Source organism: Mauremys reevesii, linkage group 7 (assembly GCF_016161935.1).
Source record: "Mauremys reevesii isolate NIE-2019 linkage group 7, ASM1616193v1, whole genome shotgun sequence".
NCBI classification, from domain to species: domain Eukaryota; kingdom Metazoa; phylum Chordata; order Testudines; family Geoemydidae; genus Mauremys; species Mauremys reevesii.
Genome location: NC_052629.1, coordinates 124,671,364 through 124,683,636, shown reverse-complemented (window position 1 = coordinate 124,683,636; position 12,273 = coordinate 124,671,364). Strand labels below are relative to the sequence as shown.

The 12,273-nt window shown below is 48.7% G+C and overlaps 1 protein-coding gene and 1 long non-coding RNA gene across 4 annotated transcripts in view; one reads left to right on the top strand and one right to left on the bottom strand.

Moving 5' to 3' along the window:
• ARIH2 (ariadne RBR E3 ubiquitin protein ligase 2) overlaps positions 1-8,091 on the bottom strand; it is a 46,088-nt gene extending 37,997 nt beyond the window's left edge. The window contains exons 1-3 of one of the 3 annotated variants that reach the window (XM_039480780.1): positions 8,039-8,089; positions 4,039-4,147; positions 2,921-3,267 (exon numbers count right to left, since the gene is read on the bottom strand). In XM_039480780.1, coding sequence (XP_039336714.1) covers positions 2,921-3,169 — 249 coding nt within the window. In that variant the 5' untranslated portion in view covers positions 3,170-3,267; positions 4,039-4,147; positions 8,039-8,089. Of the gene's footprint in view, positions 1-2,920; positions 3,268-4,038; positions 4,148-6,558; positions 6,584-8,038 lie in introns of those variants that run through there. The other 2 variants (XM_039480781.1, XM_039480782.1) reach the window with 2 other exon arrangements.
• A 112-nt stretch (positions 8,092-8,203) lies between these two features.
• Positions 8,204-10,286, top strand: LOC120409094. The gene is made up of 2 exons (XR_005601120.1): positions 8,204-8,897; positions 9,943-10,286. It is a non-coding gene; the product is annotated as an uncharacterized LOC120409094 (long non-coding RNA).
• Positions 10,287-12,273: the final 1,987 nt, after the last annotated feature.

Here is a 12,273-nt window from a genome sequence, read left to right as displayed (position 1 = left end):
AGCAAAAGTAAAAAATAGCACAAACATGTAGGGACAAAATCAGTTACACCTCACAAGGGACATCAAAGGAAACAAGAGGTTCTTTAAATACATTAAGAGCAAGTAAAAGATTAAAAGAAGTGAAGGGGCACTACTTAGAGGGGAAGGAGAGCTAATAACAGATTACATCAAGAAGGCTGAGATGTTTAATGCCTATTTTGTATCAGTCTTCACTAAAAAGGTTAATAGTAACCAGATACTTCAAACAAATATTAAGGGGGAAGGTATGCAAGCCAAAATAGAAGAGCCAGTTAAAGAATATCTAGATAAGCAGATGTCATCAAGTCAGTAGTGCCTGATGAAATTGATCCGTGGCCTTGTCTACCCTACCGCTTAAGCTGACGTAAGTTATGTCACTCAGGGGTGCAAAAAACTCCCCCCCCCCCGAGCGACATCATTTACATCAACTTATTGCAGTGTCTACACCACACTATGTCAGCAGGAGACACTCTCCCATTGACAGCTTCCACCTCTCATTGCAGTGGAATAATTACATCAACGTCAGCGCGCTATCCCATTGACTTCTTGAGTCTTCACCAGATCCACTAAATTGACACCACTGCATCAACTGCAGCAGTGCTGATTTTGCCCTGTAACAAAGACAAGCCCTTAGGGTACTTCGGGAACTAGCTGAAGCAATGCTGGAACCATTTGTGTACATCTTGAACTCATGGAAGAGAGGTGAGGTCCCAAGAGGACTGGAGAAGGCAAACATAGTAGTTATCTCCAAAAAGGGAAACACACAAAGAGGACCTAGGCCATTATGGACCCGTCAGCTTAACTTCCATACCTGGAAAGATACCAGAACCAATTATTAAACAATCAATTTGTAAGCTCCTAGAGGACAATAGGTTATAAGGAATAGCCAGCATGGATTTGTCAGGCGCAAATAATGCCAAACCAAGGTAATTTCCTTCTTAGACAAAGTTACTGGCCTAAGGGATAGGAGATAAGCTGCACATGTGACATCTTGATTTTCAGTAAGGCTTTTGCTATAGCTCATAAGAACATCACATGGGACAAACTATGGAAATGTGGTCTAGATGAAGTTGGTAAAACCTGAGAGCATAACTGGTTGAACGATTGTACTCAGAGTAGTTACCAGTGATTCGCTGTCAGACTGGAAGGATGTATCTATTGAGGCCCGGCAAGGGTCTGTCCTGGATCCAGTAATATTAAATATTTCCATTAATGACTTGGATAATGGAGTGGAGAATATGCTTATAAAATCTGCGGATGACACCAAGCTGGGAGGGGCTGTTAGGTTTTTGGAGGGCAGGATTAGAATTCAAAATGACCTTGACAAATTGAAGAGAATTGGTCTGAGACCCTGGGTTTTTTGCCTTCCTCTGCAGTGTGTGGCATTGATCACTTGATGGTTTGAACTAGAGTAAATGATGGATTATCTATCATTTAAAAGTCTTTAGATCAAGATTTGAGGATTTCAGTAACTCAGATTATAGCATATACAGGAAGGAATGGGTGAGGATCTGTGCCCTGTGATGTGCAGGAGTTCAGATTAGATGATCACGATAATCCCTTCTGGCCTTAAAGTCTATGGTTTTAAAGATGAGGACAGCATCGAATTTGTATTAAAACAGTGAAGACTACAGTTGCCCTCAGGTAAGGATACCCTCAGACTTTAAAACTTAAAGTCTAGTGTTTTCATTCATTTGATTCAATGGACAAGTAACGTACCCCTTTTAAGGGGGTACATCGTGAGCCACCCAGGCATGAAGCAAAACGGCTATTTCTAAATATTTACTGAATCACTTAAAAATGACAGTGACTGGAAGCCAGATCCAAGTGCAGGTCAAATCCTCCAATTTGCCCCCCCATTTTGTCCACTTTATCTAGAATCTGTAAGGGATGGGGGAAACTCTGAGCTAGAATATAAGAGTTCTAGAAAGAATGATGTAACCAAGAGCCAGCTAGCTATGGTAGGGGAGAATGGAATATTCAATTGCTTGAAGTGGTAGATGGTTAAAGTGGGCATCAAGGACAGCAGGATCAGATAAAGGTGTGGGTGGCATGTTGGTGACTATGCTGGACTGCTATCACAACATTAGACAACTTTTGTGTAGTGTGATTGTTTCTCTCCAGCTTCCCGTGACCAAGGGTCCACATCACAACATGACACCATTACATCTGACACAACATGGCAGACCTGTTGACAGCTTTAGCTGAGATGTCAAGGTCTGAAAGCATCTTAGAGACTGAATTCTCATCTTACTTCTATAAGTTGTCCCTCCATGATGGGAAGGATGCACAGTGGTGGTGCAGTGCAAGAAAACTTGCATTGCTACTAGCCTGTAATACACTACCAGTTGCACAAAAGGAATAATGTAGTCTCCCTTGAGCACTACTTAATGTCAACAGGCTGACTTAAAGAAGTGGAAATCTTCAAGGAGGAATTAGTCATTAGTATAACGGCAGATTGCTTGTCAATGCAATGATAGGGTTGGTGCAGGAGATTTGAGCTCTCTCCCAAACTGGCAGGGTGTGTGTGTGAAGCTTTATGCTCTTAGCATTGTTTGCCTCTTGCCAGTCATTTTCTGAACAAACATACGTACAACTATTTTGTAGTGTTTGTCTTTTCATACTTCTTTCTCTTCGCTTTAGCCTGTTTTAGAACTCTCCAGTAATATTAATGAAAAGTTTAGCTCTGAAAAGTCTCAAAGGTTCTGTAAATAGCTTTTTATGATCAACCCCCAGACCCAGTATGCTGTAGTCTGTGTAAAGCCCTGAGTCGGCTCAGAACTGCTAATCTTAAACAGCACCCTCCCTCAAGTAGTGATCCAAATCACACTTGTGATCCGTATTTGCTGTTTGTCGGACAGCCTTATGTGCACACCTGATGAATGCAGAAACATTTGCTCACCTTTAATGTGGAGGCCAAGCTGACCATGTGCTCGTTCAAGGTGCTCTCCGACTCCTTGTAAGTCAGGCAGGTAAACTGATATTCTTCTGGATCAAAGGCATCTGCTCCCTGCTGCTCCACATCATTAGCTACCCCAATATAATAATCCTCAATATCCCCAGGATCCTCATCCTCTTCCTCCTCCTCGCAGTTAGGGTCATAATCCTCTTCATTGCTGTCAGAGCCCTGGCTGTTCATGTCCACAGACATCTTAGTGCCCCGCCAAACTGCGGACCAGGAAAGCAACCACAGCTTCTCTTTTTCCGCCACACTTTATCACTCCTTTGAATTCATCTGACTTCTGTCTCCTAAATGGGGGAGGAAAACTATTGTTTTTTCTTGTGCCTAAGAAATAGTAACAGAATATTTCAATACCACACAGATGATCAAACAGTCAGAAATGCGCTGAGCTAGAGAGCAACATTCTATCATGAAGGTCCCTGACTAGAGATCAGCTTTGACTTCTGCACCTGCAAAACCTGGGCACGTCTCACTAGTGTGGTTCTCAACCAGGGCTTACTGCACTATTTCCTAGTGCTTCTACCAGGGCTGAAAGATGTCTTGTCATCTGGGAAATTGCTGTATAACCTCTACCATACAGTTTGGTCAGGGATGTAACTAGATAATATCTAGTACTTCACATTTTCAAAATATTTCAACTATTTCTTACACCCTTCACGTAAGGTAGTGTAGGCACATATGGGAAATGGGTTGTCATAGCAATTCAGTGGAGAACCCAGGAGCCCATGCTGCCTCTAGAGCACAGAATTTAACTGGCAGCTCAGAATGAGGGTGGGGAGAGAATCCTAGAGCTCTGAGCTGCACCCAAAGCAGTGGCTCAGAAAGGCAAGAGCTCCTCAGTACGTTCCCTTACTTGGAATCTGGCAGACATGCCTTGGCTTACACTTGGCTGGGGCCTTATATCCAAAGAGGAGAAAACTACAAAAATTAGTCCGTTTTCTTGACACTCAGTAAAAAATGAATGTTTAGCTACTAAAATTACACAAGGATCAACATAGCAAAATTATGCTTAATGTTTTCATTGCTGTTGGCAAAGTAGTCAATTTGATCTTAGTTACCTTTTCTTGCACAACTTCTACTCAAGTCACCAATATAATGACCACAATGTATTCGTCATAAGAGTCATCAGACAGCACAAGCTGACAAATCCTTGAGTTATGAGTATCTCTGTAATAAAACAATCACAAGCTAGGATCTAACCAAGTTAGTTTTGTCTCAAGAGGGTCTATATTAAATACAAAAAATAAAAGAGCTGGAATACACTGATGCCACTGAGTTTTACGCGCAAAAGATTTAAAAATTTTGAAGTTACTTCCCATGGGAAGTATAAATTGGGCCCTTGCATATATGTGGTATGTTGAATTGCTATTTGTTGTTAACTTTAATCTTTTAATATATATGTGCAATTTGGCAAGTTACTGTTGCTGTGGGAACCAGAACGTTGAATTTCCTGACTTTAGTGCATGGACAACCTCAACCACAGCATTTCATGATTTCCCCCACTCTTTGTTTCCTGATTTAAACACAGTTGTTAGGTGCTCTAAGTCATTCAGGAGCCAACTTAATGTATAATTAATCTGAAGCACTGCAGTCATTTCAGCAGATTTAAACCTCCTCCTATAGGAGAGGATGAGAGTTGGAAGTTAGTCACATTAGCCTGCTGAATTCTGTTCTCCATACCCATAACATACCTCATGATTTCTTGACTTATCTGCAATGTGTCACATCCACATTTTTTTTTTGTATCATTCAGTTTCCTCTAAAACCAAAGGAGTGGAGGGTCGGGATTATGGAGAGAACATTTAGGTTTTGGTATAACTTTATTTTGTCAAATTACACAGAACTGAGTAATAGTCTTCAGCGAATGATGTTCCTATACCACAACACTGATACTATAGTGATGAGCTATAGAAACACCAATAAAACACGTTAGTCAAGTTGCCATAAACAAATATTCACCTTTTCTGCCAGATGAAAGACACCAAATCCAAGTAATTAAGTTACATCATTGAGAAATCATCCATATAACAGAGTCTAAAAGCAGGGTCTTCTAATGCCATATGAAACCCCTTAGGTACAAAAGAGTCCTCAGGCTTCCCCAAATGGAAACATTTAGAAATTAAGGGAAGGAGACAAATGGGCTTCTAAGGAAAATATCTGGAAAAGCTGATGTATTTGGTAAGTATGTTTTAAGTGCAGCTAATGTCTCTCTTGTTGGGTTTCCACTGTGGGCCCTCCAAACAAAGATTCCTCACTACTACATTTCATAATCAATGCTGAGTTCTGCTTTTGCCAAGTCCAAAGCAAATATATACTTGTGTATGTGAGTATTTTTTTTAAACACACACACACACACACTTGTTTTGAGCCTCTCCACGAAAAGGTTAGTCACAGATTAAGGCCAGAAGGGACCATTATGATAATCTGATCCCCTGCAACAACGCAAGCCATAGAACCTCACTCAGTAATTCTTGCATAGAGCCTGTACCTTCTGTTTGAGTGATGCACATTTGTCTAAAAGATATGCTAGTCTCCAGGAATCTACAACCACCTGAGGGTAGTCCTTAATAATCACCCATACAAAGTCTTCAAGAATCTAATGGTTATGCCAGTTTAATCTAGCAGATCTCATAGATCACTCAGGACAGACATACATTACTAGTTAGGAAAGCCTTCAATCCTACCCAAGGAGTCATGCTCATCCTGTGGAGAAAGATGAGCTACATTTAAATTATGATCCGTTTACTCCTTCAATATACAGGGGGTTCGCACTGATGCTGTGGGATGTTTTGGGAGTAGAATAAGGGCCTTATGTAATAACTAAACAGTTGTGTTCCACTCCGGGGAGAATGCAAGGCTTTTAGGAGTGGTGATATTTCTGTCCTTCAGGGACATTTGCCTATACAACTTCCCTATTTGCATTTACAACTGCAGCACCTGCATGTACAAATCAAGAACATAATAATATGTCTGAGTGATTTGACACTGGACCTGATATAGATTTGGGAATTCACACCTCTTAAAGCCATTTCAAAATAAGACAGTCATACATCAGTTCACTTTCATTAGATTTTCTACTCAAGGATGTCAAACTTAAAAAAAAAAAAGGTTCAGAATCTGCAAAATGCAAGTCTGTCATGGACTCAAACACTTATATCAAGCAGATAGCAGCCAGCCAGTAGGCCAAGAGTATGCCACTCCTGTCACAAGTGTGGGAAAGGATTCCCCTTCAGCATGCCTGCTGAAGTTAGAGTGCCACATGTGGAGGACAGAAATCATTATCAAATTAAACGGAATCCTTTCAGCCCTAATTTAATTTAACAGTACTACAACAGAGATGCACCAAAAGCCTATAGTAAGTTGCACTTAAAGTTTGCCCATTTTCAAGTTACCCTATATAATGGTACACAGCCCACAATGTTATCTGAGAATCCCATTAAAGCTTTTCTTAAGAATCAGTGTATTGTGCTCCTCACTATGTCCCTTGGAGTACCACTACCATCTAGCACACAGGTGGGAGAAGGCTATATTCCCATTGTCCCACCACCACCAGGACCCCTACACAAAGAGACACGTACCAAACATCCCTTGAGGGAGAAGGGCAAGAAAGGTTTTTGGTGCCCTGACAGCAGCTGGTTGATATTAATAGGTCCCAACCACAGCATATGCAGGCTGGGATGATACAGGGTAGGTACCTCCTACTCCCAAAGGTTAGAATGACTCAGTCAACTGGGAGCCCATCCCATCACCGAGGCTGACGCTCAGGGAGAATGAGGTCTCCCCATGAGAAAATGGCTGGGAAGGGCCAGGTAAAGACAGGGGGTGGGGGCTCCCCGCTACCAGTAGTAGCTTTACCCACCAAAATTTGGCTCTGGGGATGGGGACCTAGCTCCCAAGAAGGGGAACATCACACAGCGCACCCCCATCCTGAGCATAGGTTCTGGGCAGAAGCAGTCCCCAGGGAAGGGGGCACTGCCCAGCCTCCCACCCCCATTGCACAGCCAGGCTCAAGGAGATGGAAGCAGCTCCCAAAAAGGGGGGCACCACACAGCCACCCCCCGTTTCCACAGCTGGGCTGGGGGAGCAGTCTCTGGGGAGGGGGCACCCCGCGGGCAGGCGGGGGGGAGCAGTCTCTGGGGAGGGGGCACCCCGCGGCCGGGCGGGGGGTGGAGCGGTCTCTGGGGAGGGGGCACCCAGCGGCCGGGCGGGGGGGAACGGTCTCTGGGAGGGGCACCCGCGGCCGGGCGGGGCGGGAGCGGTCTCTGGGAGGGCACCGCGGCCGGGCGGGGGCGGAGCGGTCTCTGGGAGGGCACGCGGTCTCTGGGAGGGGCACCCGCGGCCGGGCGGGGCGGAGCGGTCTCTGGGGAGGGGCACCCCGCGGCCGGGCGGGGGGGGAGCGGACTCGGGGGAGGGGGCACCCCGCGGCCGGGCGGGGGGCGGAGCGGTCTCTGGGGAGGGGGCACCCCGCGGCCGGGCGGGGGGCGGAGCGGTCTCTGGGGAGGGGGCACCCCGCGGCCGGGCGGGGGGCGGAGCGGACTCTGGGAGGGCACCCGCGGCCGGGCGGGGAGCGGACTCTGGGGGCACCCGCGGCCGGGCGGGGGCGGAGCGGTCTCTGGGGAGGGGGCACCCCGCGGCCGGGCGGGGGAGCGGACTCTGGGGAGGGGCACCCCGCGGCCGGGCGGGGAGCGGACTCTGGGGCACCCCGCGGCCGGGCAGGGGAGCGGTCTCTGGGAGGGGCACCCCGCGGCCGGGCGGGGGCGGAGCGGTCTCTGGGAGGGGCACCCGCGGCCGGGCGGGGGCGGAGCGGACTCTGGGAGGGCACCCCGCGGCCGGGCGGGGAGCGGACTCTGGGAGGCAGGGGAGCGGTCTCGGGGGGGCACCCCGCGGCCGGCCGGGCGGGGGGAGCAGCCCCCGCCGCAGTTGCTCCGTGCCGGGCTCGGAGGGCGGCGGGACCCGGCCCAGGCCCTGCCCCTCCAGCCGGGAGGAGCAGCCCGGCGCGCTGCCCGTCTCCTCGGCGCTGTCCCGGCGCAAACAAGGCCCGGCTTCCCCCCGACTTACCGGGGCTGCGCGGAGAGCGGGGCCCAGGGGCGGGGCAGGCCGCGGGGGGGGACTCCGCTTCCCCCTGGGCTCCTCCTGCCGGGCCGCTACTGCCTGCGCACCGGAAGTGCTGGCGTCCAGCGGGACGTCATTTCCGCCGGCGCGGGGCGGGGGGGGGGGCAGGGATCCGGAGACGGTAACGTGACCGCGGCGGGGCCAGGTGTGTCCGACCGGGCGGGAGCCCGAGCCCCGGCCTGGCCGCGGGACCGAGACGCGGCCTGTGACCCTCCCGGGCCCTGCCCCGGCCAGTGCTGCTGAGTCCATGGGCGCAGCCGGAAGGAACCGCTGTGATCCGCCGCGACAGCCCCCGTGAGCGCGTCCCCGCCCGGGGGGCGGCGGGGCCGGTCGCGCTTTAACACTGGCCGGTGAGGCGTCTCCACCGGGATCGTGGGAAGCGGTTCCCGACACGCTGCTTCTCTGCAGTCCGAGCGTGCCAGCTTCCAGGCCTCGGCCCTCATTGCACCTTTGCTTGACTGAACAGCCCCTTAGCAAAATGTGTGTGCACTGCCTCAGGCCTTACGGGCGGAGTCTTTCACCAGAAGGGCTGTTTTCCAGTTCTTCAATCGTTCTCGCTGCTCTTCTCCAAACTCTTTCAATTGTGGGCATCAGAACTGGACACAGTATTCTAGTAGGAGTCACACCAGTGCCACATATGGAGGGGATATAACCTCCCTACTAAAGATTCCCATTTATACATCCAAGGATTGCATTAGCCGTTTTGGCAACTGCATCGCATTGGGAGTTCACTTTCACATGATTATCCATCGTGATCCCCAGCTGTTATTCAGAGACACTGCTTCCCGATGGAGTCCCTCAGTCGGTAAGTATAGCCAACGTTCTGTGTTCTTAGATATGTTTGGTCAAAATAACACACATATTCTATGCTTATGTCCAGCTTACCAAGCAATGCAGATTGCTCTTTAACAGGGACCTGTCCTCTTCAATATGATGGGGGCTAATTTAGCTACGAGTCAGGAAAAAGATCTTGGAGTTATCGTGGATAGTTCTCTGAAGATGTCCACGCAGTGTGCAGAGGCGGTCAGAAAAGCAAACAGGATGTTAGGAATCATTAAAAAGGGGATAGCGAATAAGACTGAGTATATATTATTGCCCTTATATAAATCCGTGGTACGCCCACATCTCGAATACTGTGTACAGATGTGGTCTCCTCACCTCAAAAAAGATATTCTAGCACTAGAAAAGGTTCAGAAAAGAGCAACTAAAATGATTAGGGATTTGGAGAGGGTCCCATATGAGGGAAGATTAAAGAGGCTAGGACTCTTCAGCTTGGAAAAGAGGAGACTAAGGAGGGATATGATAGAGGTGTATATTTATAAATATATATGATGAGTGATATAAAATCATGAGTGATGTTGAGAAAAGTGGATAAGGAAAAGTTATTTACTTATTCCCATAATACAAGAACTAGGGGTCACCAAATGAAATTAATAGGCAGCAGGTTTAAAACAAATAAAAGGAAGTTCTTCTTCACACAGCGCACAGTCAACTTGTGGAACTCCCTACCTGAGGAGGTTGTGAAGGCTAGGACTATAACAGTGTTTAAAAGAGAACTGGATAAATTCATGGTGGTTAAGTCCATTAATGGCTATTAGCCAGGATGGGTAAGGAATGGTGCCCCTAGCCTCTGTTTGTCAGAGGGTGGAGATGGATGGCAGGAGAGAGATCACTTGATCATTGCCTGTTAGGTTCACTCTCTCTGGGGCACCTAGCATTGGCCACTGTCGGTAGACAGATACTGGGCTAGATGGACCTTTGGTCTGACCCGGTAAAGCCGTTCTTATGTTCATTATCAATTTGTGTGTCATCTGCGAACTTTACAGTGATGATTTTATATTTCCTTCCAGGTCATTAATAAAAATGTTTAATAGCAAAGGACCAAAAACTTGTTCCTTAGAAATACACCTACTCAATGATGATTCCTCATTTACCATTACATTTTGACACCTATCAGTTAGCCAGTTTTTAATCTAACTAATGTGTGCCATGTCAACTTTATGTCATTCTAGTTTTTTAATCAAAATGTCTTGTGGCACCATGTCAGATGCCTTCCAGAAGTGGAAGTATATTTCATCAATGCTATTATCCTTATCAACAAAACTTGTAATTGTATTTAAAAAAATGTTATCAAGTTAATTTGACAGGATCTGTTTTCCATAAACTACCTACCCCTCTGTAATTATTAATTCAATCCTGTATCAGCTGTTTCATTATTCTTCCTGTGAGCAACGTCAGGCTTATAATTACCCTGGTCATCCCATTTGCTCTTTTTATAAATTGGCACAACACTAGCATTCTTCTAGTCCTCTGGAACTTTCCTATTGTTCCAAGACATACAGTTGAACCCTGTTATGTCGCCGGCCTAGGGGTTTGCCAAAAAGCGTCGAGATAACCGATGATCGAGATAAGGCGAAGCGGGGACCGGGTAAGCGGGGCCGGGCAGGCGGGCGGCAGGCGAAGCGGGGACCGGGTAAGCGGGCCCGGGCGGGCGGCAGGCGAAGCGGGGACCGGGTAAGCGGGGCCGGGTGGGCGGCAGGCGAAGCGGGGACCGGGTAAGCGGGCCCGGGCGGGCGGGCGGCAGGCGGCGGGACTGGTAAGCGGGCCGGGCGGGCGGGCGGCAGGCGGCGGGACCGGGTAAGCGGGCCCGGGCGGGCGGGCGGCGGCAAGCGGCGGGACCGGTAAGCGCGGGCGGGCGGCGGGCGGCAGGCGGCGGGACCGGGTAAGCGGGCCGGGCGGGCGGGCGCGCGAAGCGGGACCGGGAAGCGGGCCGGGCGGGCGGGACTGGGGAAGCGGGGCCAGGCGGGCGGCGGGATCGGGAAGCGAGTGGCCGGGCGCGGCGGGGCGGGCGGGCGGGCGGGCGGGACGCGGGAGCGGGCGGCTGGGGACACGGGGGGTCGGGGACGCGGGCGGCGGGGCGGGGGGGGCCGGCGGCTGGGGACGCAGGGGTGGGCGGCCGGGGAGCGGGCGGGTGGGGACGCGGGGAGCTGGGGCGCGGGGGGGGCGGGGACGCGGGGAGCCGGGCGGCCGGGGACGCGGGGCCAGGGCAGGAGTCGCGTGGCCGGGGAGGGATGCGGCAGGAGCCGGGCAGGGCCGCCGCTGGAGTTAGTAGTTTACCGGTAAGTGGCAAATTCGGCACTCTTCTGTGCTCGAGATATTAGGGTTCGGCGAGATTAAAGAATCGACATAACCGATGAGAAACCGATAAGACAAAGAGGGAGTTTGGCGGTTCCACTTCTAAAACGTCGACTTAATACGATTGGCAAGTTAACCGAGGTCGAGATAAATGGGTTCGACTGTATTGAAAATCAACATTAATGGTCCAACAAGCTCATCAGCCAGCTCTTTCAAAACTTCTGGATGTAAGTTATCTAAACCTGCAGATTTAAAAATGTCTAATTTTAACAGCTTCTGTTAACATCCTCCTGAGTTGCTATTGCAATGGAGTTTCATTATCACTGTATGATATGATTACATAATCTGTTTTTTGCTAAATACAAAACAAATATTTATTTACTATTTCTGCTTTTTCTGCATTATTACTAACAGTTCTACCATTTCCATTTAGTAATGGACCAGTACCATTGTTAGGATTCTTTTTATTCCTAATACACTTTCAGAATGCCTTCTTATTGTCTTTAACTTTGCTGGCCATATGTTTCTTCTACGTTTGTCCTTTTGCTTCCCTTAAGAATTGTAGAAAATTGGTATCTTCTGATTTTTATTTATTGCTATCAACTTCCCCGCTCTTCCATTGCATTGATGTGGCTTTGTTCTCTCCTTACATAGATTCCATGAGGTTATAATTAATCTTCCTTTTCACTGATGGCTTTCACTTCCTTAGTCCTTCAGTGCGCAGTCTTAAGATGCTAGGAGACGATCAAGAGAGAGGCTACAGTGCCCTCATGTTTTCTAACTTTGGCCCCGATAAGACTTATTCATGTTAATGGAGAATCAAACTGCCTTGATCAGAAATGCTTTTTCCCAGCTTTTGACTTTGCCCTTTCTTCTCAGGTACAGACTTGACCACAGGGAGCTATGCTTTTGATATATAGCATAAATAACATTCGTAAGCAGGAGTCAAACCTGGGACATTCAGCACCGAAAAGGAGTGCTTGAATGAGAGCTTACTGATAGAGGAGTGTTTGCTAAGTGAAGTGGTACGTGGCAGGGCCTTATTC